The 27514-nt window shown below is 41.4% G+C and overlaps 1 protein-coding gene across 1 annotated transcript; it reads right to left on the bottom strand.

Moving 5' to 3' along the window:
• Positions 1–6: 6 nt before the first annotated feature.
• LOC139654580 (MLX-interacting protein-like) lies at positions 7–27514 on the bottom strand. Its single transcript, XM_071531696.1, has 17 exons — positions 26999–27514; positions 19302–19408; positions 18427–18512; positions 18069–18158; positions 17907–17948; positions 14430–14670; positions 14037–14126; positions 13765–13859; positions 12207–12753; positions 11679–11782; positions 5057–5165; positions 4523–4647; positions 4053–4160; positions 3537–3664; positions 3309–3432; positions 2443–2572; positions 7–1289 (listed from the first exon to the last, which is right to left on the bottom strand). Exons 1-17 carry the CDS (start codon positions 27310–27312, stop codon positions 1168–1170), a joined length of 2562 nt encoding a protein of 853 aa, XP_071387797.1. The 5' UTR covers positions 27313–27514; the 3' UTR covers positions 7–1167.

The following is a 27514-nucleotide window of genomic DNA, read 5'->3' as shown; positions in this document are numbered from 1 at the left end:
TTCATCAAATGGAAAAGAATAATTACGCTCACCAGCGCGGCCCTGAGTGAACAAGAAGGAACAACAAAGGAAGCTACGGCTACTGTGCATTCAGCTAAGCTCTTGTAACACTGTACATGTATATACATCTATATTGCTATTTCGGTTATGTGGCTTGGTGAAGGCTCCAGGTGTTATATATCCATGATGCTATGACCCAAGATGATTGCTTTCTCATACAATTTGCACAGTTTAGCCCAAAAGAAACGGGCAGAGCAAGCACAATATGAAGGAACATACAGTATGTTCAAAATGGACGGAGAATCACCGGAAATACTACTACCATTAACTGCCAAAATATTGCATTCACCTGAGTAAATGAGGGAAACAAAGTATGGTTCATAGAAGGCAGACAGGGCACGTCTTCCTGGTATTGATTAGGTATAGACAAGCCCATGAGCGATCAACTTTACCACGTTCTTAATTGATCGCTTTGATTCTAGGGTGAAGTTTACGGTTTCAGAGCCTCCAAAGAACACAAACCATATTGCTAGCCAATCTTAACGAATCCTACATTCATCTCTTCTTGTGAAAACGAGCTCCGTCCCTACAGACTGTATACATCTGAGAACATAAAATTAACAAGCACTTAATATTTCCCTTTTAAACACAATGCTCACGTTGTATCTTTGCATTAAAAAAAACCCCGAAAACATTCCCATTTAAACATATTTTTGTTCTAAAAGCAAACCACAAGTACCACCTTCCGATAAAGTATTTAAAGCAAGTTAAAGCGATAGGTAGTGACGTTGTCGCTGTCATTAAAATATATTGTGTGATAAAAGCTCCTTTTTTTTTTTAGAAATCATGATAAAAGCAATGTTGAAGGCAGGGTTCTCTGTGTGTATGACACTTAAGAATCAATGTACAAGAGGACAAAGTAATGACCATTCTACACAGTAGTACAAATACATTGCTGTGAGGTGAATAAAGTGAAAGAGAGCCATACAAAGCTTGCATTTTTGAGGGAAGTAATGGATGCGTGGAAGACGTACGGAGTAACTTTGTTGAATGGCTATAAGGTAAACCAGTGATACATCATCTTTGACGATTGCTTTTACAAGATTCATCACGACCTGATGCGGTGGCGGCGGCGTCCAGGACACCTCACCTCCCCTGAGAGCGAGGCTACAAGTCTCCACAAGGCTTGTGGGTGTCTGTGACCGCCTGGATGGCTTCTTCAGGCAGCAGGGACGGGTCATTAAGAATGGATGTGCTTGTGCTTAGCTGGCGAAGGGTACTGAGCACCACTGAAAAACAAATTAACCACAGTATGTCAGCCGTGACCTGACTGTTTTACAAGACTTCGGTCACTACAGACCCGCACCTCTAGGTTCAGAAAAAGCACCTATGCAACTGTATTCTGAATGACTTAAAGCACTTCAGCTAAGATCTAGTCTCTCTCCAATGCACCAGTCACTATTTTCCAGCCTACTACATTGTACTGGATTTTAACTTAAATTTTGTCCATGAATTATAATTTTCATTTTGCTTTTTTAAAATCACTGTATTTGTATCTGATTTTTGCTCTCTTACTTATTATCCATTACCCTTTAGTGTGTCTTGTTTTGTTGATGTTTGTTATTGTTTGTTTGCTGGCTTGTTCAGTCTCTTTTGTTGTGTTATCTTGTGTTATGGATGTATGTTTTTAAGAGCGCACTGCAACAAATTCCAAACAACTGTCTAGTTGATGTGGCAATTAAGTAAAGTAAATCTGTAAAAATCTATTATTTTGAAGTTACAAAGCTTATAATATCCTTGTGTGTGCACTGCACAACCCTGGACTGAAAAAGGTGGAGCAATAAGCTTGTTAATGCCGTTTGCAATTTTCTGCAGCATCACAGATTCAACTTCCAGTAGGCTGCTAATCAGTGCATGATAGAAATCTCTGACACACTATATATCGTCACATCCCTTCTACGGCACAGCTGTTAGAGGCAGGCCGACACAGGAACAAAGGCATATTATTAAGAACAAGTGGGAGGATAAAACACTAGTCGGAAAGACTGATCAACACTGTTCCCTCCTTCGAGGGATTTCAGAGATGTATTATTTTCAGGAAAGCATTTGTGATTAGTGTGTTAAATGAGTGTTTAAATTTCCTCTCGTCATGGTTTCACTACACCAGAATAGGGGGAAGAAAAGAAAAAGTGTAGATAGTGATCGATAAGTAAAGAGAAAAGTCTGGCGTAGGTGATTTCTGTATAGTAGTGATCTAACACTTATGCAAGTAGCAAAATTTCCCTGCTGTGTTGCACTTCTTCCATATATTGATGCCCATTTAATTAGAGTTACAACTATAGCAGAGGTGGACTGGCGTGGTAAGTTGTCTGTGTGTGTGTGTGTGTGTGTGTGTGTGTGTGTGTGTGTGTGCATGTCCAAGAAGGAGAGGCTTTTACTTACTCGGTCTGAGCACAGGAAGGGAGCAGTGATGGTCGAGCCACTTCAGCGTGGTCTGACACAGCTCTGCTTTGCTTGTAGTCGACACCATCCCATTGAACGATTCAAACAGAGGCTTGATAATGATGCTGAACTGGAGCGGACTGTCAAGGGTCAATTACGCAGCGGGGTGAGACAAAAGCAACTTGCCTGACCACCTGAGGCAGCCCCTGACTGTTGTAACCGCTGCTGCTTTTGTTTTCTATTTTTCCTTGAGATTTGCCTTTAGTGAAAAATGTGCAATGACTAAAATCTATTATTATAGACCATGATGAACACCTCTACCATGGGAAGTTTTTGAAAATACAGTCCCTGGTCTGACCTGATGTAACTGGATACTGCTTGAGGAATCTACTGTGTTTATAAGGCTATAAAAGATAATTAGTGCTGATGATAACAAATACATGGCTACTGAATCGTTGCTGATAGCTGGATTTGCTTCAGGCCAGGTCCTGTGTCAGGACCAAGTAACAAACCAAGTACTTTTCCATTCTAAAATGCAGTTTGGCGGGTAAAATAGTTAAAGTGCACTATTAGTATATCATTTCTGTGTCCAAACACCAAACATTTCAAAAGTGATACAGACTGCTTACTCTAATGCAGAGGGAATGCTTACAATGTTTCAGTTGTGTAACTTTTACATTCTGGTAAGTGCAAGGCTTCACATGACAAGAGGATCTAATCTCGCAATCTGATCTAAAGAAAAGCTTCTAAAGTACCCCGAAAGACATGAGCTTTGCAAATCAGGGCCAAATGTGATCCTGCAGTATAATCTGTATCATTAATATATAAAGAGTTGTGTACAAGAGCGCTTGGATTAAAAAGGATACAATCCAGAACTTCCAATTTTGAAGAGTGCGGCTCTTCACGTATTCGTCGAACTTGTCTCGCATGTGGTCAAAGCGATGGCGTGTGATGGGCACCCCTGTGGCGGGGAGCTGCTCCTGACACAAGCTGTGGTTAAGCAGTGGCATAAAATGTGACATGAGTTGAGACATGATATGTTACATGGCTGTGCATCAGAAGAGAGTGGAGAGAAATATGATGCAGTAACGTACTTTATGGAGGTGTTGAGCTCCTCGATCTCCTCTCGCAGTCTCTTGGCCTCCTCCAGCATCTGCTGCCTCTCCTGCTGGACCTTCCCGATGTGCTCGACTGTCTTCTGCAGTGTGGCTGCATTACTGATCTGAATGAGCACAGTTAATAAATATGGTTGGACTGGAGAAGGCAATTCAGATATCCAGTATTGAATGTGTAGTAATCACAGGGGTAGTAAACTGACATGTTATTTGTACTCTAAACTCATGGAGGATAACTATGAACCAAAGAAGTAAAGATTGCAGCCACACCAAAGTAATTCCTGAATCTGTATGGATGTTTTATGAAGCTGGATATTTAATTTTGAATGTTTCCTTGTTTTACTGAATTTGGACAACCCTATACCTTTACAGACACAACCCTTTTATACTTTAAATAGCAATTCAAACCACAAAAAACCCAACCAATTTCACTTAAGCTTTCCATTACTTTTCCCATATAAAGTATATAAAGGAAAGACAAGTATGAAGCCTTACATTTGACTGGGACTTGAGGGTGGGAACCAGGTTGCAGAGTGTTTTAAAGCCAATGTTTATGTTGAATCGTCTCTTCTGCTCAGCAGATATGTGGGTCACCCTCCGGCTCTGTCACACAACAGACAACATGTAGAAGCTTATTGAGACCGGGTCAGATGTTACAGAGTGTTTAGAAAAGGAACAATAGCACCAATATTATAAAGAGGGTTACACATTTGCCCAGGCATCAAATTCAAGAGATGCATTTCTTTTTTTCCCCAGATCAAATTCAAGTGCTTTCAAGGCTTTCCATCTATATTCATTAACTTTTAAATTGTCGTTTCATTCAAAAATTTTCAAGGATTTCCAAAGCCTGTGAGAGCCCTGTATACCAAGAAAATAATAAAATGTTCACAAAGATGCAGAGATCACAAATGCAAATGTGTTATGTTAAAATACACTTAAATACGTGAACACAAACACACACACACCTGGTTTGGCTCATTCTTTGCCAGGGCGTTGCTGCTGCCGCCACTGCTGCTGAGGGGCGACTGGGGACTCGGGATTTGATCCGACCCACATGGCGACCCTTGACCTGAACCTTGCCGATTGTGCACTGATATGATATATAAAATACATATTTAACAAGTCGTGATCTTGGAATTATGAGGATCTATCTGAGTGCAGCTCAATGAGCTTGTATGTCAAAAATTTGACATACAAGCAGGCAAAACTTATGTACTTTCGGTGGTTTTAAATATATATATTTTTAAGGTTCTTTTAAAAAAAATACAACACAAGCATAAAGTAACATTCAATGATCATGAATATGTAGATAACTCGATAAACTCAGGTAGAAGATTATAATTCCAAGCTCAGAAAGTAGTAATACGTCTTAAAAAACACCATAAATGATATGCATTTGTGTTTCTCTATAACTCCTAGTGTTTTGTATTTTCAAGATGGATAGCATCACGTCATGTGTGTGCATGTGGACAAATAACTGGAAAAAATTATTGTCTCACCAACACTAGAGGAGGGTTTCTGGTTCTTGCGGGTAGAATAAGTCTTTTCTTTGGGGACAATCGGCTGAGGAGACTTGTGCGTCTGAGACACGATATGAAATCCAGGAGGCTGAGAGACAAAATGTAGAAAGTAAATACATAAGAAATATGGGACATATGAACATTGGACTCACTCTGCACTCCTGCAATGCATTCACCAACTGACGGTCAGTGAGTCCATATCGTAAGCATGAAAATCCCACGCATGCATACACTATTCCAGTAATAATCAACAATAGACATAACCCTCGTAAACACCGCCAGCCTATTTCCTGTACAAGTTATTATAACCCTGAAAATGTAATAATCATGACACCCAAACCCCAAACAAGCTCTAGGCTACCTTCTGCGAGTAAGCCCTCCTGTGACTCTGAGCAAGTTTTATTTAACCCACATGCTTTTAAATCCAGAAATGGCCTGGGGTTGATGCATTTAAACATCAGAAGTCTATGCAAACAATTTAAATTAGATCATCTGAGAACTCTTGTATCACAGACTGACCCCGATATCCTGGTTCTGACAGAAACCTGGCTTAAACAGAGTATACATAATTCTGAGGTTTCCCTACAACTATAACTTGTACAGAATAGACAGAGTTGGAAGAGGGGGTGGTGTCGCTATATATGTGAAGTCATGTTTATCTGTTACTGTTTTAAATGCTGTCACTGTACCTCATTCCTTCGAATTTATTGCTCTGAAAGTTAACTTATCTAGTAATAATTCAATTAATGTGGTGGGTGTTTACAGACCACCCTCAGCTGTCTCTAGTGCAATTGACAAATTAGCAGACTTACTTGCTCAGTACAATAACTCAGAGATGCTGGTTCTAGGTGACTTTAACCTAAATTGGTTGACGAACGATTCAAATAGTTTAAAAGGGATGTGTGACAATTTCAATCTGTCACAGCTGATTGAAGAGCCGACCAGACCTAATTTGAAGGAACCTTCAAAATCTACTTTGATAGATTTGATTCTGTCCAATAGGAAGGACAAAATTACTGCCTCTGGAGTTTTTGCGCTTGGCTTTAGTGACCACTGTCCTCTAGCCTGTGTAAGAAGTGCCAGACTGGAAAGATCAAGCTCTACGATTGTTATCAAAAGAAATGTAAAAACTTTTAATGAACAGGCTTTCCTCAGTGACCTTGCTGACAGTAATATACATCACACATCTGAAATACCAGATGCATTGGAATATTTTACAAATTCATTACTTGCTATCACTGATAAGCATGCACCTTTTAAAAAGCTTAGGGTTAAAGATAGATCAAGCCCCTGGTTCTCCACAGAATTATCAACGATGTTCAAGGCAAGGGACAAAGCCTGGGCTCTAGTGAGGCGTACTGGTGAAGCAACCCTTTGGCTGACTTTTAGACAACTCAGAAATAAATGCACATCCTCTTTGAGAAAAGCAAAAGCCAATTATTACATAGAATTAAACTCTAGCTCTTCTACAAATCCGTCAAAATTCTGGAAAGCAGTAAATGTAAATTAAAACAAATCCTCTATATCTATTCCTTCTCATGTTATGTTTAATGACTGCTTGATAAATAAGACATCAGAGATTTGCCATGCTTTCAACACACACTTTGCTACTGCTGGAAATCTGTTTGATACAATGTATTCAGGACCGGCTCTTAGTAGTAAGCCTTTGGCTCATGTGCCCTCCTTAAACCGTACCTCTCAGTTCACCCTACAGGCCTTCACTTCCTCTGTTGTTAAGGAGGCACTTCAAGCTATCGATTGCAGGAAGGCAACTGGGGACGATAAACTAGACCCGTACTTTTTAAGGCTCTGTGCCCCATTTATTACTGAACAAATTACATATGTTTTTAATCTTTCTATCTCTACTGGCATTGTCCCTCAGGTCTGGAAATCTGCACATGTAGTCCCACTGCATAAGGGTGGTGATAAAAATTTCCAAATTGTCCTGTCTTGCTAAAGTCCTGGAGTCATTAGTTAATAATCAAATTAAATCATTCCTCTCAAAAAATTCTGTGTTAAGTCCACACCAATCTGGTTTCAGAGCTAAGCATAGTACTGTTACTGCTACTACCTTGGTTGTGAATGACATTGTTTCTGCTATTGACAAAGGAAAATATTGTGCTGCCCTCTTTGTCGATCTAACAAAAGCATTTGACACTGTTGATCATGCTCTACTCCTACAGAGGCTGTGTGAGTCCTGTAAATGGTTTCAGGACTACCTGTCTCATAGACAGCAATGTGTGATTTTGGGAAATGATCGTTCTGTATTTTTACCACTGTCAAAAGGGGTTCCACAAGGTTCAATATTGGGTCCTATCTTGTTCACAATTTATATCAACAATATTACATCCTTTCTAACAAACTGCAATGCCCATCTTTATGCGGATGATACAGTTCTCTATTGCTTTGCTGATACTGCGCACTCAACCATTGAAATCCTACAACAAGCCTTTGACAAATTACAAGACGCACTTTTTAATTTGAAATTAGTCCTGAATTCAAACAAGACTAAATATATGCTATTCTCTAGCGCCAGAAATATTGTGGACAATAGTTTGCATATTACCACTCTGAATGGACACAATATTGAGAGGGTCTCGGAGTATAAATATCTTGGTATCTGGCTGGATCAAAAAGTTACTTTTAAATTACACATTGACACACTTGTTAGCAAGCTACGACAAAAAACTGGATATTTGTACAGAAACAAAGCTAATTTTCTTATGTTCAGTGGGAAGCGGATAATTGAGGCTGTCTTCTTGTCTGTTTTGGATTATGGTGATGTTATCTATGGACACGCCTCTGCCTCTACTCTTAAACCCCTAGATTCAGTTTATCATTCCGCCCTAAGATTTATTACCGGTGACAGTTATTCCACACATCATTGCTTCTTGTATGAAAAGCTTGGGTGGGCATCCCTTACAGTAAGACGTGACAGGCATTGGTTTCTCTTTATTTATAAAGCCCTTATTGGCAACTTGCCATCATATATTACTTTTTTATTAAATTGGTCCTATAGTCACTATTCAACTCATTCAAGGGATTGGCTAATGCTCTAAGTACCGCGTACAAACACTGAACTTGGTAAGACTGCCTTTAGTTTCTGCACACACCTGGAACACTTTGCAGCATACATTGAAACTGGACACAATTGTACATTTGGGTCAATTTAAAACCATAATTACAAACTGCACCACTCATGAATGTAACTGTTTTTAACTGTGTTTGGTTGTGTTCTGTTGTTGTTTGTTTATTTGTTTTCTCGTTGGTTGTTTTTTTTTTATGTGTATTTACTCTGTACTCTCAGCATCATTGTAAAAGAGGGTATACCCTCAATGATCTCTGAGATCTAAATAAAGGTTGAATTGTTTATTGTTTATTAAATGGATTAGGGGTGGGACAAAATATCGATACTGGAATATATCGTCATACTTCCTCTTGCGATACGTTATCGATACACTGGCGCCAAATATCAATATTTTTATTAAAACATGCAGGCGCTCTGAACGGATTCCCCCACATTAAGCCTGTTACCATTTTGAATTACCAGCGTCACTACTTAATGACTCCTCGTGGTGGCGCTTATCAAATGAATGAGGGTAAAGTGAACTGAAGTTAACTAACTTGCGGTGAAGAAGACGAATAACTCACTCAAGGGGAAAACGGCAGACAGCGGGGGAAAGCAAATCAGAGAGGCACCCAGGGGGTTCCCCCAATGTTACGTAACATAACGAGTGTCGCGCCACGTAACAACCAGTTGTCCAGTCCCGTTCTGGTTCACACTACTAACCGAAACCGCTGTCAAATTGGGTAGTCAGTACCTGATTTTTTCAGGAAGTGAGTTTGGTTATAGAATGCGGTTGTCACTCTCCTTAATAACCGAACTGCGTGTGAAATTGCAAGGAGAGTTGTGAGTTTCATAGAGGTTTCAAAATAATAGCGATCTCTGCTGAACCTCGGATCGCGCAGCGAACGGTTGCCATGGTAACGACGGACTCAACTGAAGCGTTACAGCTGAAACTACTGTATAACGCTAAATACAAGGCATTAGCTGAGGAGATCATTTTAGGGGCTTCATGTAACACTCCTAAAGAAATTCCTGGCCTTTGATGTTACCACCCAAGTTTAACCAAGTCCCACTGACTCCATTTTGCCAATGTTCAAAATATAAATGGGAGAAGTAAAGGGAGGAAAAGGGAAAGATTAGAGGGACTTCTGTTTTAGGAGGTTTGTTAAAGCCAGTATGCAGGTGTTATGACCATGTAAAATTGGGGGCATTTTGCCACTGCAAACATCCCTTAGCCGGCTACTTTTCCCATCTGGCTGGCTACTCAAAAATTTGAGGAACCCCCTGGGCACCACAGTTCCTGCTTTTTGCCTTTTTAGGGGTATTTTTTCTTCTTCAGTTACACAGATATCGTGATTTATCGTAGATGAATTGTCTTGCAATATATCGAGTATCGCAGAACCGCTGTATCGTGATACCATCGTTATCGTGGGCAACGTATCGTGATAGTATCGTATCGTGAGTTACTCTGTGATTCCCACCCCTATCAGTAATCAGTTCTCTGAGCCTGACCAACTCAGTATGCTGCCACCAGCTAACAGGACCTCACTCCTGTCTTTTTCCCTTCTCACTGAGGAGCAAGTCTCCAAACTTCTGCTTGACTCTCGTCCCACTACCTGTCCATTGGACCCCATACCCTCCAACCTCCTGCAGGCCATCTCGCCCACATTTATCCCTGCAGTCATGCACATCATCAACTCCTCACTTACAGTGGGTGTGTTCCCCACTGCTTTTAAGCAAGCGCAGGTTACCCCGCTGCTAAAGAAACCTACACTCAGCCCATCTCAGGTTGATAATTACAGGCCGGTTTCACTACTCACCTTCCTTTCCAAGACACTTGAGCGTGCAGTCTTTAATCAAGTCTCTGAATTCCTTTCTGAGAACAGCCTGTATGATCCTAACCAGTCTGGCTTCAAACGAGGACACTCTACCGAGACTGCGCTCTTGTCTGTAGTGGAAACACTGCGATCAGCTAGAGCTGCTGGTCAGTCCTCTGTCCTACTGTTACTTGACCTATCAGCCGCCTTTGACACGGTTAACCACCAAATTCTCCTCTCCACACTTGCTGAGCTTGGCTTCTCAGGATCTGCTCTCTGCTGGTTTGAGTCCTACCTCTCAGGGAGATCCTTTAGAGTGTCTTGGAGAGGGGAAGTGTCTAAATCCCACTGCTTGTCCACAGGGGTACCTCAAGGGTCAGTGCTTCATTCATATGCTGACGATACCCAGCTCCTCCTATCGTTCCCGCCAGACGACCCCACAGTCTTGGCACGGATATCGGCACGCCTCGCCGATATCTCGGCTTGGATGAAGGAACACCACCTTCAGCTTTACTTGTCAAAGACTGAGCTCCTTGTTGTCCCAGCCAGTCCCTCTGTACAACAACAGATCAGTATCCAGTTCGAATCAACTCAGCTCATGCCCACAAAGTCTGCCAGAAACTTGGGTGTCATGATTGATGACCAACTAACCTTCAAGGAGCATGTGGCTTCTGTTGCTCGGTCATGCCGATTTGCTCTGTACAATATCAGGAAGATCAGACCCTACCTGTCTGAGCATGCAGCACAACTCCTGGTACAGGCGCTTGTAATATGACGCCTTGACTACTGCAACTCCTTACTGGCAGGGCTCCCGGCATGTATGCTCAAACCTCTGCAGATGATCCAGAATGCGGCGGCGCATCTGGTCTTCAACCAGCCCAAAAGAGCATGTCACTCCGCTATTCATATCCCTCCACTGGCTCCCAGTTGCTGCCTGCATCAAGTTTAAGTCCTTGATGCTCACCTACAAAACAGCAACCAAAACGGCTCCGACCTACCTGAACTCCCTCATTCAGGTCTATGCCCCCCCCCCCCCCCCCCCCCCCCCCACTACGCTCTGCCAAGGAGCGGCGCCTGATGCTCCCACCACAGCAAGGCCCTAAGTCACTACCTAGACTCTTCTCTTCTGTGGTTCCCCGGTGGTGGAACGAGTTACCAAACTCCATTCGATCCACAGAGTCCCTCTCAATCCTTAAGAAAAGGCTAAAGACCCAGCTCTTTAGCGAATACCTTCTCACCTAATGGCCTGTGTAACCAAACCAAAAAAAAAATTATTTTTTTTGCCTCTATGCACTCTATGCATTGCCTCATAGCACTGCCTTGTAGCACTGCCTCATAGCACCTATGTCCTGTTGGACCAGAACTTAGCTTTATAGCACTTACTCTCGTTGTTCTCTCCTAACATACTGTTGTATGAAAAGCTCATGTGTAAGTCGCTTTGGATAAAAGCGTCTGCCAAATGTGAAATTGTAAATTGTAGTAGTTGAATTTTAAATGTATTTTAAAGCTAAAGATGGTTGGTAGCACTTCGCATTAATTGTACACATCAGAGCAAAATGAGCCCGTACCTTGAGTTTGGTGGGATCTCAAAGTTGCAAAGTTATAATTTTCTATTGTCAATTTTCATTTTTTCAAGAACCATGGTGACTCAATAACTAATATACTTAAAAAAAAAAAGAAAACAATGAGGCCAACATTGCCTCAGCTGAAAACATACCGCTCCAAGACGAGAAGAAGCGATGACCACTCCTGTGTTTTGGACCACATCTCCTTTCAGAGGTGTGGGTGTAACGATCACTGCATTGGGACCTGGGAAAGGAGCTGAAGGAATAAACATCATTAGTCAGGAGGAGTGTCCAACTAATGATGACTCATTACCTGATATATACTGAATTTTTTCTTCACCTCTTTGCATTTGGTTTAGTAGATGAAAAAAGAAAGGCTTGAGCGCTATCTTGTGGTAATAACAGTTAGTGACACAGCTCCACTGACCCTAAGCTCAGATCTTTGTGGTGACACACATATGTAAATCTATTTTTTTTCCCCAGGGGAATGTGCAAAGAAAACAAATTCCCATTTACATTATTTGACAGTTAGGCAATGCCAGCCTTGGTACGGCCCACAACAAACAGTATTTACGTCTACATCTGAATAGCCTTCAAGTATTTACATTTCTAAACAACTAACAAAAATCAATTTCTCTCGATACAGATTTAATATCTTGATCTGGGGATAAACAACAGACCTGTGAGGATGAGGTGAGAGGAGGGGAGGGTGTTAGGAACAATCCTTTGCACATGGCGGTTTTTGTTGGTACTGGAAGACTGAATGGGGCGAGGCAGGGCAAAAGTCTGAGGGTGCTGGAGGGGGTTGGCGGGCAAAGGTGCCAGGGGCTGGAGGTGGGATGGTGGAGGTGGAGGTTGTGTGGAGAGGGAGCTGTACTCTGAGCCGTGGCTAAAGGTGGTGGCAGCGTCGCTGGGCGTGACAGTGGAGGAGGCGGTGTGTGTAATCACAGATGGTGCTCCACTCTCATCCAGTGTTGAGGCACCGTCCAGGGGCGATGGCACCATACCTTGACCTGGAAGGCAGTGTGCCAGCGGAGCATGGGCTAAGGACTGAGAGACTGAGGAAACGCCTGCTTGAGCGCTGGAAGTCACCTGCCCAGAGAAGAGAGGCATGTAGTTTTGCACATAGGCAGAATCGTCCCCGCCTGTCCCACTGGTTTGACTGGCCATGGGGCCGGGGGAGGAGATGTGGTCAGCTGACAGGTGCATGGAGGACAGTAACTGGGCCTAGCAAGGGATAAAAAAAGGAAAACAGAACAAACACACAGTCCTTTGATACCAGTGCAATATGATATCGGAAAAGCAGCAGTTGTGTAGGGCAAAGTTCACATTAGCTAGTGCATTAGCTAATTCCCTGTTTTTGGCTGGTCAAGCTGATTAAAGTCTTTAAAGTCTATTAGAAGGATTGTGGTTCCTTGCTGTCCAATAGCGAAAAAAAAAACCTCATAACTAGATGAGGCTTCACAACTGTAATGGACATCCCAAAAACTTTTTTATATATATATATATATATATATATATTTTTTTTTTTTTCATGTATCGATACGAGGGGCTGGAAAATCGATACAGTATCATGGAAAAAAATATTGCAATACTCAGCTGTATCGATTTTTTTGCACAGCCCTAGCAATGATAATGTCAGAGGTCGATGTGCACCTAACTATAGGCAAACACGAATCAATTAATAACACACATGTATACATTTTATATTTTTTCTGTCTGTCAAGTATTGATGCTGCAGTTTACCTTCATTTTCATAACTGGTTTGCATTTTGGAGAAAGGAAGGATATTTGACCTGAAGAAAATTGATCTCTTTTTCAAACAATTATTTTCCTAAAGTAACTAACCCTAAATCCTGACCCGTTAATGAGATGGGGAAGCCTTTGACAGTGTGGACAGAAACTTGTCTAATTAGCTGAATTAGTATGTGTGCAAGCACCTCTGTCTTTCCATTTGCCCAATTCAGCAAGTTGCACAATGCATGTCTATTTAGTCTTTAGGATAGGCCTATTTTGTTCTGAAATAGTTAAAATAATGCAAAACGTTCACAAAAGGACACTGTACATGGGTTTATATGTAATTAACCCTGAAATTGGTAAAAGACATGGTGTGATTTCTAACAATTTGTCCAGCAAACTGAAATTGAATTTGATGAATGTCCAGAAAAAAAACAAACACTGCTTGCACAACCTCTGTATCATGGTAGGGTGAGTTGGGGACTAAGCTTAGCTGTTTACCTGTGACTGAGAGCTGCTGCTGGGTAGAGAGGTGACAGATGGTGCAGTGGGGGAAACAGAGGGGAAGATGGGCTGACGGAGGCTGTGAAATAAGTCTGGAACAAGAGTCTATGTTAGTTAGAGGTTAGTAAAACCACACTACTTTTTAAGTGTTAGACTGCTGTAGTAGAGTTACTAGGAACATGTGCGCTTGGATATTGTAAAAGAGTGCACCATTAGTGTGTGCACAGTACTACTGTAGCTATATACTGTAGGTCGTGACTTATTGCTACCTTGCAGTGGTTCAAAGGAGTCCATGAAGTCTAGGTTGGGTTGTAAAGGGATCAGTCCTGGTTGGATCATGTCCGCGTTCCCTGCATGAGCTGTGGAAGGCAGAGAGGCACAGCTACTAGGCAGGGCAGGGGGAAAACATGACAGCATTTTGACAAATAGATAGTGTCTGGATCCAGCTCCCTGAAGTACTTGTATTCGCATGTTAACTAATTTAGCAAGCGTGGTTGACAAAAAAATTGAGGAGAAAGGAAATAATTTGGGGTGCTGGATCCAGTTAAAAGTAGACAGAAGTAGTAGCTTGGATACAAATTAGTTTATTGAGTTTTAAATGAGTAAGAAAATATTCTAAATTTGTTTAGGAAGGCATAAAATGGACAGCTGATGATTCTCACCAATCTCCCTTGGATTGGGCCAGGCTATGGGCTGGTGCGAGGCCAACGTAGAGAACAACGTGTCTGAAAACTCAGACATCAGAACATCCATGTCAAAGAGTGGGTCCATCTCCATGGGGACAGGTGAGTCATGATGCTTACGAGGCACGCGACGTGCAGCAGTGTCTTCGTCCTGACAAAAGGAGACACGGAGCATGTCTGGAGACACTTCCCCAAACAGTGAAAACTGCTCCTGCGGCCCCTTCGAGTGTTCAAAATGCAACAGGCAGGCCGGTTAATGACGCAAAAGCATGCAGTGTTGAGTACAGAGTGACAGAAGACAGTGAAAGACAAAAGTTTACGACAAATCAAACAAAACACAAAATTACATTGGGATGGCACTAAAATAAAGGAGGGCAGCAACACATAGAATTCCAATCCCATGACGACACAACTCAGCTACACACTTCATGTAGTAGTTTTAAACAAACACATAATCATATTAATAATATCTTAAATTATATTTATCTGTTAACAGGCAAACACACATACCCAGTAACTGAAATTAGGTGCAATTAGCTGCATTAAAAAGTATACAAATAATGTTAAAGGATAAGGCTGGTGTTTTTTAATGCATTGCTGACCGTCAACAAATCCTATGAAAATAACAAAATCAGCAATGATTTTGTTTTGCCAACAAGTCTCATCCATGCAGCCGGTGCCCAATGAAGCCATGTCCCAGCAGCCATAGAACTCCATTGTATAAAAAAAACGGTTAAAAACACGTCAAAGAGCCATGCCGTTGCTCTGGGCAGCATATTTCATCACCGCGATGCACCGGGCCAGCCGACCTTTTCCTCAAACAACTTAATAAACCGGCTGTCTGCGATCTCAGGAAAGTAGTTCCGTAGCACCGAAAGAGGTCCCCGGTGTAATGAAGAATTTGTTCCCATTTTTTCCCACAGTTAGCGATTTTTAAAATTGAAACTATGTCTTTGTGAGCTGTATTTCAAGGTTTTTAGGTTACAATTGGAGCCAATGACTTCCGGGTTGAAGACTAAAAACGGTAAGTGGGAAGTCAGAAAGTAACGGGAGTAGAGCAATCCCATTGTTGATTTTGTTATTTTCATAGGATTTGTTGACGTTAGGGTTGGGCATCGAGAACCGGTTCCAAATTAGAACCGGTTCCAAAATTCAGATTCCAAAGGAATCATTAAGACATTTTAATTTCGATTCTGCTTATCCATACCTGCCAACATTAGGCTGTGATAAAGAGGGAGATTTTCTTACTAATGGATATACATTGGCTATTGTCGATATTGTGGATATTCTTGCATTTGTGGTCTCTCACAGAGATTAACAGCCTATGTAATCCAATCTAGAAATAACAGAATGAAATGCAGTATGAAATGTAAAAAATTCCAATTCCATTTCCATTTTCCAGTAACTAAGAAAAACTCTGTTTCTATACTCTGGGGTTAAAGTGGGATTTGGCAGGTGGGGGAGCCCTGATTCGGAGGGGGGGGTTCAGAAAAAAATTGTAATTTAAAATAAATTTCCTGCATTTCTACGGGGGGTAGATACATAATTGGTGGGGGGGTCAGAAAAAAATTGTAATTTAAAATAAATTTCCTGCATTTCTACACCACCTAACCTCTTAGATTAAGTCAAGAAACAGCAACCCTGTATAATGTTAACCAAAAATGTAAAATTATGTTATATTACTAGATTTCAGCATTGAGGTGCTTACATTCATGATTTTGCATAGGCATACTAACCTAAAAACCTATTATTGGGAATCATGAGAAAGTTTCAGAGCGACAGACACAAAGCGTCCCCGTAACCATAGCAACTCACTCTCACTCCTGCCTGAGAGGAGAGGGAGAGACGCAGAAGAGCCGCTGACTGAGATTACTCTGAGCAGCATGCATGGGAATAAATTACAATATAATACATTTGTGTATATTTCTCGCTATTCAGATGGTCTGAATAACTCTCTGCTGCACGGTGCTGCTCTGTCTCGTCTGTCCTGCTGTCAGTTTCCTTTTTTCACGTCACAACGTTATCAGTTAAGAATTTGTTTTTCACTGCGTGAGAAAATGGACTTGTGGCGTGAGAGCGTGTCTCAAAGTCTATACAAAATAGCTAATACATCTACAAGTTTGCTGATGTGGCTCGCGGTTAGAAAGGGGAAGGTCTCGCACCAAGTGGACTGAAATTTGGAAGTGTATTTCTTCTTCTTGAGACCTGTTTCAGTGGCAAACTGATCGGAGCAGAGGGCTTGAGCGAGCGCAGCGACGAGTGACACACGTCAGGCAGGGTCGTCTGCGCACGCTCACCTCTGCCTCTGGGCAGGGTTGCCAGGTACCAGGACACATATCCCCCACAGAAAATGAGAAACATCCATTTGATTTGTATCACTATGAAATCGGGAGATTAATGGGAGAAATTACCAATCGGGAGCACAGGGTTAAAAAATAGGGAGACTCCCGCGAAAATCGGGAGTGTTGGCAGGAATGAACTTTTGGTTTTTCGGTTGCTAAACAGATTTCACTCGCGCTAGTTTCAGTTTCCGTGGTGGCGGCATGCACCTTTGGTTTGTAGTCCGCCAGTAAAACCAATGAAGAAGAAGAAGTAGTAGTTTCCTGTTTCTTAGTTATGCAGTTTAGTCTAGTTATGCTAAAAGTCCGCTAGCCGTGATGCTAATTTTCGCTATGTTCAACTCCATTGAGTTATGCTAAAAGAGTTAGCGATTTAAAAGTCCGCTAGCCGTGATGCTAATTTTCGCTATGTTCAACTCCATTGACTTATGCTAAAAGCGTTAGCGATCTAAAAGTCCGCTAGCTGCAATCGAGTTTTTACTAAAGGTATTAGCTCTCTGAACTAATCCAGCACTGGATGGCGAGCCCAGCCCACAAGATACAGAACCTGTTGCTTGCAGTAAGAAGACTGTGAACTAAGGAACACGTATTCCACACCTACTTCAAGTGCGGTAGGATTGAACTGTACGCACACGCATACAGCTCCGGAGACAGACAACATACCTTCATACCGTCGGAGTGAGAACTGTGACTCTTACAAAGACTTTGAAAAATACCTGGGTCTTTATTGTTTTTTTTTTTAATGTGCGCACAAGTTAGAAGTTTCTGAATATAACTTGTGTAAAGTCATATTTAAAAAAAATATATATATTTTTTTCTGTGAAATAAGCATGTTTTGACCCTGCCCCTCAAAGAATTGTAATCGAGAATCGTTAAGAACCGGAATCAATAAGCAGAATCGGAATTGGAATCAGAATCGTTAAAATCCAACGATATCCAACCCTAGTTGACGGTAAGCAATGCATTAAAAAACACCAGCCATATCCTTTAAATATCAAAGAAGATAACTGTGTTAGCGTGGGTTAGTTCCAAATCCTTATTTTAACCCTTGTAAAGCAGATGTTGACACTATTAGCACTTTGACAGGTTTAGCATAATAGAATTTTGTTTTGCATACCTTGAGCAAGCTTGAGAGGTCGTCATCCTTGTGCTTCTGTAACTATAAAGAAGTCTATAAGTGCAACATAGATGAATATTTTATACAATAAATTATGATGAATCAAATAAACAATCAAACTGAAACATTAAGATATTTTTTAAATTATGCACAATACGCTACCCTCTTCTTGAAGTATGTTCTCCACTTGTGATACTCTCTTATGACAATTTCAATTCTTCTCTTCCAGTACTTCCCCTCTGTGGCAATGGCCTGTGGAAGGCAGAGGGAGACGGAGAAAGGACAGACCAAGCGACAATTAAACACACGGGACACAGAATGAGACGAGAAAAAGATGAAAACTGAGCAACAGAGTGGGGAAAACATAGGACTAGCAATGACAAAATAATTCAGCTGAAGTGGGATCGCAAATAAAAAATGATAAAAGGGAAGAATATGATTACTAGAGAAACATCCGGAAGTCAGTGTTGCTGGTTATATACCAATCCAGTCCCATACTACTTCATTCTTGTATGCTTACCTCTGCAGGACGATGGACCTCGGAGTCCATAGTGCCATCGAGTGGAGTCACAAAGTGGCAGACAGGATTCTCCCTTTTCTCCACATCTAGAAGTAGAAAAAAACAAAATCACCTACAGCTGAGAATACACAATTCATATTCTTTCATATTGGTGACTGGTGTTAAAAAAAACAACAATATTCTAACAGCTGAAATTTTTTAAGACCACAACAGTGGTTAAAGCAGCATTTCGTCTTGGCAGAACATTTGCACTTTTTATCTCACAAATTCAAAAACAGTCAGGCTTTACTATCAGTTGCCCTGAGAATTAAAGTCTCTGCTGACATTCAGACTTTTTTCCCCATTCTGTTTTTTTTTGCCTCTTTCTATTCATTTGCACATTTGAGAACCTATTCTAAAAATCATATTTCTTCTATCATGTATGCAAACTGTAGCAACGCCACCGCTGACAACATGAATGACTCCAGGTCAACAGTCACAGCTTGTGAAGAGCTTGACCCAGTTAGTGCTGTTTATTTTTGTGACATGAATGAGCGCTCCCATTGGTCACGGCCACAAGTGGCTCATGGTATGTAAACAAACAAACCATTACTAACTAGTTGCAAGGATTGTGGCAATGATATGTTGCTTGAAGACCACAAAAAACATAGTATCAGGATCTGTGTCGCTGTAGTTTATACATGTGTTGAAAGTATGACATTTAGTGTAATGACAAAAATTAAAGCCTGAATTTTGGATACTTGGACCAGCTCTTGACACGGTTTGACTGTTCATTAGCTCACAGAGTATTAACATATACACGCTACATCATGACAGTAATCTATATACTACCAGGATATTGATACAAAATAAATGAGGCATGGTGGAACTCTTACATTGCATATACCAGGCTCTCCAGATGGCATTGTTGAGACGAATCTTGTCTCTCCACAGCAGTTTCAGACCTTTGAAGTTCTTCCATTTTGGAGATACTAACTTACCGCTGAAAAGACAGAGGGGAAAAAAACACACTGTGAAATAATTTCTCAAGTGAGAGACGCTGATTCTTTTTTGTACACTATCAAAAACTCCCACAGACTTGAAAGATGCCCGAGCTAGACACACATCACAGTAAACATCCTGAGTTGAGTGTTTTCATGTTACAAACTTTACCGTCACATCTATAACAAGTACAGATGCTGTGAAATCCCCCCAGCTTGCACACATTACTGAGACTGTAGCACTGCCGGTATATCTTGGTTGTTGGTATATAAGGGTAAGTGTCTGATGACTCACTGACTGACATGAATTTGGCTCCTAATGCGCACATCTTGCGCCGTGGGGAAAGAGTTTGTATTTCAAAAATACCAAAAAACAAGTATGTTAAAAATCTAATTACACACGGCATGCATTGCCAAATGGCAGACAGAAGTAAATGGGCTGTAACTAAATGAGACCGGTATTTCCCTTTAATGACCGCATGGGTGATTTGTCTCTTGCCATAGGAACAGGGAAAAGCTGGATTCTTCCACGAGAAACCCAAGTGCACGACATAATAACAAGGTACAGGTCAACTAGACCAACACTGGCAAGCTATTGTGCCGACTCTGCACAAGCAAGCAAAGCAAAACAAACAAGCGGGAATCTGCCAAGGTCGAGCACAATGCTAGTTAAAAGTGTGGTATGCTGACAAGAGGAAGTAAACCAAGAGAAAGCAAAACATATTTACACAAAAAATAAAGCTTGTCAATGGCAAAAGGTGTGTGATAATGGAAAAAAGTAAATTTTTAGTGTGTCTATTGTTAGAGGAAAATGTCACGCAATTCACATATATCATTGTTAAGGCCTTGGACAGTGGACTTTAATTACTTCCTTATTGGGAGAAGAAACTGGAAGAAGACCAGGTAGAGGAAGCACTGAATAACAGACGTCAAGGCCATAGGAGTCTGAAAAAAAGGAACTACGTTCACTATTGGCCTAAAACCAGTGTTTGACCTGACACCGTTTGTTTTTCGCAGATCTCCGTCTCTGGCAGTGTAATTCAGGAGTGTGTGAGAGGGCATTGTGGGAACAAGACAGATGTCTGTTTTAATGTAAAGGCAACATCAGGAGGATTCATCAGTGTGCGCTGCTGTAGCTACGTCAGATTCAGGATTAAAAAGGGGAATACCACCCAATTTAAGTGTTTACATAATGATATTCCTGTGGCCTTGGGACGGTCCACTCAGTATTTGTGAACATCAACAAATCCCTTCCGAAGCTATAAACCGGAGAGTCAAGTTTACAGTACGTGATGTCATGCCATGTTAACAGCCTGGAGGTCCTCCATTGACAATGGATGGAGGACTTTGTGGACTCATAGGTTGCCGGTCTCAACTAATTGAGCTTTGTACTACAGTAGTGCTATCAATTCCAGAAAGTGTATCACAATGCTCAGAAAGTTGTCCTGGGTTTTCTCACAGTCTTCTCCAGCCTTTTTTTTTTTCATCTTTTTAGGTTAATTCTCTATGGAGCGCCTTGGGAAAACGCTCCATTCTTCTTTCAGACTATAGGAGACGACAGTGAATGTGAGTCCCCATTCATTGTCCCCAGGGGTTAAAGTGGGATTTGGACTTGTTAAAGAGGGGTTAAGGTGGGGGAACCCTGTTGTTTTAAATAGTAATTTAAAGGTCCCATATTATGCTCTTTTTAGCTGTTTAAAACATTTCTCAGTGGTCTTTAAAATAAGGTTATGAATTCTGTTGCAAAAAAACACACAAATCCAGGCTCTATGGGGCCTCTCCATCCTCTCAGTTTCTCCCCTCATTAACTATGCGCTGTTCTGAGTGGGCGGGGATGCTCTGATAATGAGGCGCTGCTCTGATTGGCCGCCTGATCGGTTGGGTGGGGGGGTGGGGGGGGTACAGACGCGGAAAAACTCCAAGACCAACATGGCAGCTGCTTGTAGAAGAAAACTCCGTGACACAACATGTAAAACCTACATTTTTGAGGCGGAATCTGTCAACCGAACAAGAGGAGGCAACTACCGAAGTTTAACAGACACGGTTACAGCAGGATGTCTCTGACTGGTAGGTTGAAAATCACTGTTTTCGTACTTTCTCACCGTGTGTGTGTATGTGGTTGCGTCGGCTAACGTTATGTGGTCTTTCTGGATAGCCATAGCGGACAAATTTGTATCCCATAAAAACGATATGTAACGTTACCTGCCGGAGTGTCTCGCACTGTAACTATACCGTATGGTTTGTTTGATTCGTTTTTAGCCTGACATTCACCGGTGCCGGTGGTTTGAGGCTGTCTAGTAAGCTCGTCAACACAGTAGGTGTCGGTAGCTTTTAGCTGGCTACTTGGTGAAGTGTCTTACAATTGCCGTTGTACTGGCTAGCGATAGGAAACAAATCCACACCAGACATTATGTAGTTATGTTCAAATACATCAAATTGATGTGAAGACACAAAAGAACTCATCTGCAGTGGATACAAATATTGTCACGACACCGGCAAACATATGGTTATGTCCCATGCTATCTACCATTTGGACATATGACTGTCGTAATTTATGCCAGTGTTACTCAGCTATAACGCTAGCTCAACAGTTTTAGAACTATAGCTGAAATATTCAAAAACTGCATCTCATGGAGGCCTGCTGGTCATTCCACCTGTACATAACATCTTACCTCTTTTAGAGTTGACACCTTTGTTTGTCCTGTACATTAGTTTGTACAGTACTCACATCTACTCTAAATTGTCTGTGCTAATAAACATATAATATAAACGTAATCGTCAGTGTAATGTTCGTATAAAGCTTGCAAAATTCAGTAACAGTTACCCTTTCTCATTCCTTAGGTTACCAGAAGAATGAAGCAGCTTCAGGATCCACCTACATGCATGTTGATCATCCTGGTCTGGAGCCTGTATGTTTGAATGTGTTCTCACTACAGAATGCAATGAACATTTATAAAGCAGACTACGGGCCCTTACAGCTTAGAGGTAGAGAACAGTAAGTTTCTTTTATGCATTCTGTGCATGAATTGATTTGAACATGTGACTTTGGATAATACTTTACATGACAATAAATTTGAGTAAAATAACTGTGTGTTATACTTTATTACACATCCATGTAGAAAAAACTTTAGCACACCTAAAAGTCTTTTAGTGACAGGGGTATAGGACAAAAGTTACTAAAAAAGTAATATAATCCAACACACTGTCTACACTTGCATGGTGCTTTATTACATTTCAGTCATTGAAATGTAATAAAGCACCATGTAAGTATAGACACTGTGTGGGATTATATACGTTTTTCCCTTTACACACCCATGTAAATTAAATGTGAAACCAATAAGTAACCACTGACTGACACTGACTGTTCATACAGAATAAAATTATTTTATTTTAGAAAAGGCATAAAAAAGGCACATGTAGAAACATAACATACTACTTATGCAGGACCAGGGATACACAGGGTGTATCAATCACAATAATGATTTATAATTTGATGTTTTTAGTTATCTGTTATGTATTCATGGAAAACACCCGACTACAACCTGACCTCATGCCAGATAACCAAAACAACAATAGAAGAGACTAAGTATTCAAATGAAATATATAGACAGTATGTGTACCCTCTTCTCAGTGTCTAGCCTACAGATCCTTTGTCAGCTAGTGCTGGGGCTTTCTAGGTCTCAGGGTCAGAGTATTGATACCAGTGTGTGGTGCTGTGCAAATGCTGTGAGCTCCCTGATGCTGCCAGCTGCGTCGGGTTCAGACTGCCTCTTGACTGAACCGAGACACGTGGCTGCAATGACATCCACCTTGGCTGGCCTGTCAGACTGGACGCACAGGTCTTCTGGGATGGGGATCTTCAAAACCTGGCTCACATGAGGTGCAGGGTCCTGGAAGACTTGATCAAAGATGAGGTCCATCAACTCATCGACGTAATCTGTGGAGTAACAGAAACACAGAAGTCATCAGTTGTTCCATTACAAAAGAATGTGCAATTTTGAGTCATAAATTATTTTATACTATAGTTTATACTTTGTATATTTATTTAACGACTGTCTGAGATGTGCTGGCTCCATAGCAGGGAATAGCAATGTTTAATGCTGCAACCAATTATCTCAAATATTGTTTAGGATATTGCATCATGAGTAATACCTACACCTTACAATATACTGCAATCCAGTAACATTACCACAAACTACAGCCTCAATAATTACCATGTAGTTGATTCTAAACACAGTCTCAAGAAAAATAGGACATCACAATCTCGAGAAAGGTAGCATTTATTGTAGTCTCGTTGTTCAGGTTTTCTAGTTATTTTTTGCCAGAACCCCAGCTGATTACAAGACTAGAGTTACCAGACTAGGTGCAAAGACAGAACGTGAAATATTACATGTCATCAGCCAGTAACTCCCTTCCATTCATTTGGCGTTAGAAGTGAAATGTTTGCGGTGACCAGAGTCCCCGATAAACAAAGTACTGTTCGAGTTTTGCCACGTTAGGTGCGGCTGTCTAGAAAGGAGATGTGTCCGCAAAGTGAGCCAGAGGAGCTAACCTTAGCTAACGCTAACGCTAACGCTAACGCTAGATTAGCACGCCGCTAACGGCACTAACTCCTAGCCTGGATCATAGTAGCTTTGTCCTTTCGGGACCTGGTTAACTAGACGATTGCTAACTGTTGTTGTCGTTGTGGCCAACAGGCTTCCTCGTATTCACAGGCCCGCATCAAACTCCGTCCCATCGGGATTGGAGCTAAATCGCTACCCGATGCTAATCGGACTGAAACACCGTAAACTACCGTATTCATTTCTCATTCTCAAGCTACGTTAGCGGACACATCTTTCCACACAAGGCAACTGATTTAGCAACAAAGCACCATAGACTGTGTTAAAAAAACAAACATGAAAACAATGTCGCAAACAAGCAAATGGAACATAACTTTACACACAACCTCGACATGTTGTCAAGCCCAGCTGACTGCACCCAACTGTAAATATCATCACAAAGTGGCGACACTTACCGATTGCACATTTGCTGTTGGGCCACATCCAGTTGGGATAAATCCATCTTCCATCTTCCAGGAGCAGTGTTGATGTAAATCCTACTTTGTATTGACACTCGTTTACGAAGCAGTCCGAGGTAACGCGGTTAGCACAAACATGCAAATTTGGACTAAGTTTACTGTAGTCAGAACGTTATTGTAAAAAAATATCTTTTTATCTTCCGATGCTGAGAGGCAGTGTAGAGCTCTGTGTTCAGCCTTGAAGCCAACAACGGAACATTTAGCATGTTTTGCTCTTGCTTTTGACATCTGCTAAGCTGTAGCAGCGGAGTAAAACAATGGCGGCCGACAGCCCACAGAGAGCAGAGAGGAGTGGGAGTGGTTATCCACCATGGAGGTCGGCGTATGCAAATTGCTCCCCTTGGGACGTCACAAGGGGAGCCAAATCAAAACGGCTCGTTTTCTGGCATGTGTTCCCAGGGAGGAGGCTAGGGCAACAATGCAGAGGCATTCACTTCTCACATTCTGGGGGTTGTTAGGTTAAGGGATGACTAAAGTATATGTGTATGGGCAAGGAAAAACGTGTTTTTCATAATATGGGACCTTTAAAACAAATTTCCTGCATTTCTACGGGGTGTAGATACATAATTGGTGGGGGGGTCAGAAAAAAATTGTAATTTAAAACAAATTTCCTGCATTTCTACACCACCTAACCTCTTGGATTAAGTCAAGAAACAGCAACCCTGTATAATGTTATAACCAAAAATGTAAAATTATGTTATATTACTAGATTTCAGCATTGAGGTGCTTACCTTCATGATTTTGCATAGGCATACTAACCTAAAAACCTATTATTGGGAATCATGGGAAAGTTTCAGAGTGACAGACACAGAGCGTCCCCGTAACCATAGCAACTCACTCTCACTCCTGCCTGGTGCGCACGGCGCGAGAGGAGAGGGGGAGACAGAAGAGCCGCTGACTGAGATTACTCTGAGCAGCATGCATGGGAATAAATTACAATATAATAATAATATAATAATATAATACATTTGTGTATATTTCTCGCTATTCAGATGGTCTGAATAACTCTCTGCTGCGCTGTGCTGCTCTGTCTCGTCTGTCCTGCTGTCAGTTTCCTTTTTTCCGTCGCGACGTTATCAGTTATGAATTTGTTTTTCACTGCGTGAGAAAATGGACTTGTGGCGTGAGAGCGTCTGAAAAATGTCAATTGCGTGAGTCTCTCGGTCAATGCGTGACAGTTGGCAGCCCTGTGAACTCGCTTGACATTATTATGTATGAAACTGCCAATCAGATTTATTTACTTATTAATCGAAGGTGCCGGAACGCCGTTCCGGCCCACTTTAACCCCTGATTGTCCTCCATATTGTATGGTTACTTTAACTGTATGACCTGCTTTACCACTGTGTCCCCATTCATTGCCAACCCTAGCGGCACAAAGTCAACGTTACAGTGTGACTAACAAACTAACGGACAGAGACCGATCCATGGTCCCCCCTTTGGTGGGGGACAATGATTAAAGGAGAACAGTTACTAGGTGGTAGTAGTGCCTCCCTGCTCTATAAATAGTTTTCCTACCCAGTCCAAGAGAGAGGGAATCCTCGGACAACAGCTGGCTTTTCACCCACACTACACTACAGCCATAAACAGAGAACTGAGTGTAATGTAATCCCAGTGTTTTTGCTATTGCTGACCTTTTGATGCTTGGTTCATATCAATTATATTTATCATAACATAATTGCCTTGTAAATCTGACCAATTTACAACTTTTTGCTGTCATAAATATGGTTTCTTTTATCTGATTGCCATAAGGCTTCATGACATCCTGCACTCGGTATCAGAACACAAAAAAATAATTGATCACACCTTTTAGTGAAGGGTACTGGTTTTATTTAAACTTAGGAAATCTGTGTTGTTTCGGGTCAAATCTTGACCAGAAACACAACAGATGTCATTATGTGCGGCCATACAACATATGACACAGTTTCAAAAATAGTATCTTGGCTAAACCGTTATACATCCCAGCCAGGTTGTGATAATAAATCAATATAGTTTCCTGTAGTCTTCACTATATTCACAATAATACATTGATTGTGGTTATTTTTCTTAGAAACGACTGGAGTAATTTCAGTTAAATGTGGGCTAGAGATTGTTAATTATGAAAATAAGTGTATATCTTGTGATAATGATTAGACATTAAGTTGGTTAAAAGGTGTAACAAACTACAGCATGAGGTGGGACTCTAATGTTTTATGGTTGCTAATCAAGAGTTTTAAAGGGCTGTGGGACCATGGCATTAATGAAAAAAAAACACGGGGGCTAACTTGAGTTGAATGAGTGGTCTACAGAAAAGTCAGATGGAGAGACTCGTGACTACAATTTCACACCCATGTGTCCCATGCTTGACTCTAGGCGTGTACCGGGCAAACTGGAAAGGATAGAGGACCCTGGTCAGCTAGTTGAGAAATTTTAACCCATTACAGAAAAAAATTCAAAAGTAAAAATGAAACTAACTAACTAACTAACTAAAACCAATGCTAACGCTTCCCATTTGAAGGGGCTGCGAGGTGTTTACCTGTATGCAAGGGTCATGCACTCAAAAAGTTTCGTCAGCGAAGCGTCTATGGACAGGTGCGATGTGCTCGTCTTCCCGAAATGATACGTCTGGCAGGTCTGTTTATTGACAGTGTCGAAGTCGTATCCTTTCTTAGGGGGGTGCTCGATGTGGGGCGAGGACACCATGAAGTGTCCGCTGTGAATTATTTGGGATTCCCGTCCGTCCGACTTCTTCGGTCCCAGGTGAAGCTCTGAGTCCGAGTCGTCGTCCTGCTCCTGCTTTATGCTTAACGGCGGACGTCGATATTTCTGTCGCATCTCTCTAGTGGCCATGTCGTTACCAGACAAATAGCTAATGTTAGCCAACAAGCTAACTATCTGTCTAACGTTAAGGCAATAAAACGCTCCCGTTCATGAGGCTTGCTAAACTGTATGAAAACGCAGTTGCGGCTAACGTCCGGGTTTGTTACGGTTTGACGTCTTTGCGCCATCGACTCACAATCTTCGGTTCGCTCATTTAAAAACAAAACTGTTA

Source organism: Centroberyx affinis, unplaced genomic scaffold (genome assembly GCF_046629955.1).
Source record: "Centroberyx affinis isolate AG114_WGS23_722 - 3 ecotype Tasmania unplaced genomic scaffold, CSIRO-AGI_Caff_v1 ptg002114l_1, whole genome shotgun sequence".
Classification (NCBI taxonomy): domain Eukaryota; kingdom Metazoa; phylum Chordata; class Actinopteri; order Beryciformes; family Berycidae; genus Centroberyx; species Centroberyx affinis.
This window is presented reverse-complemented; position numbering and strand designations above follow the sequence as displayed.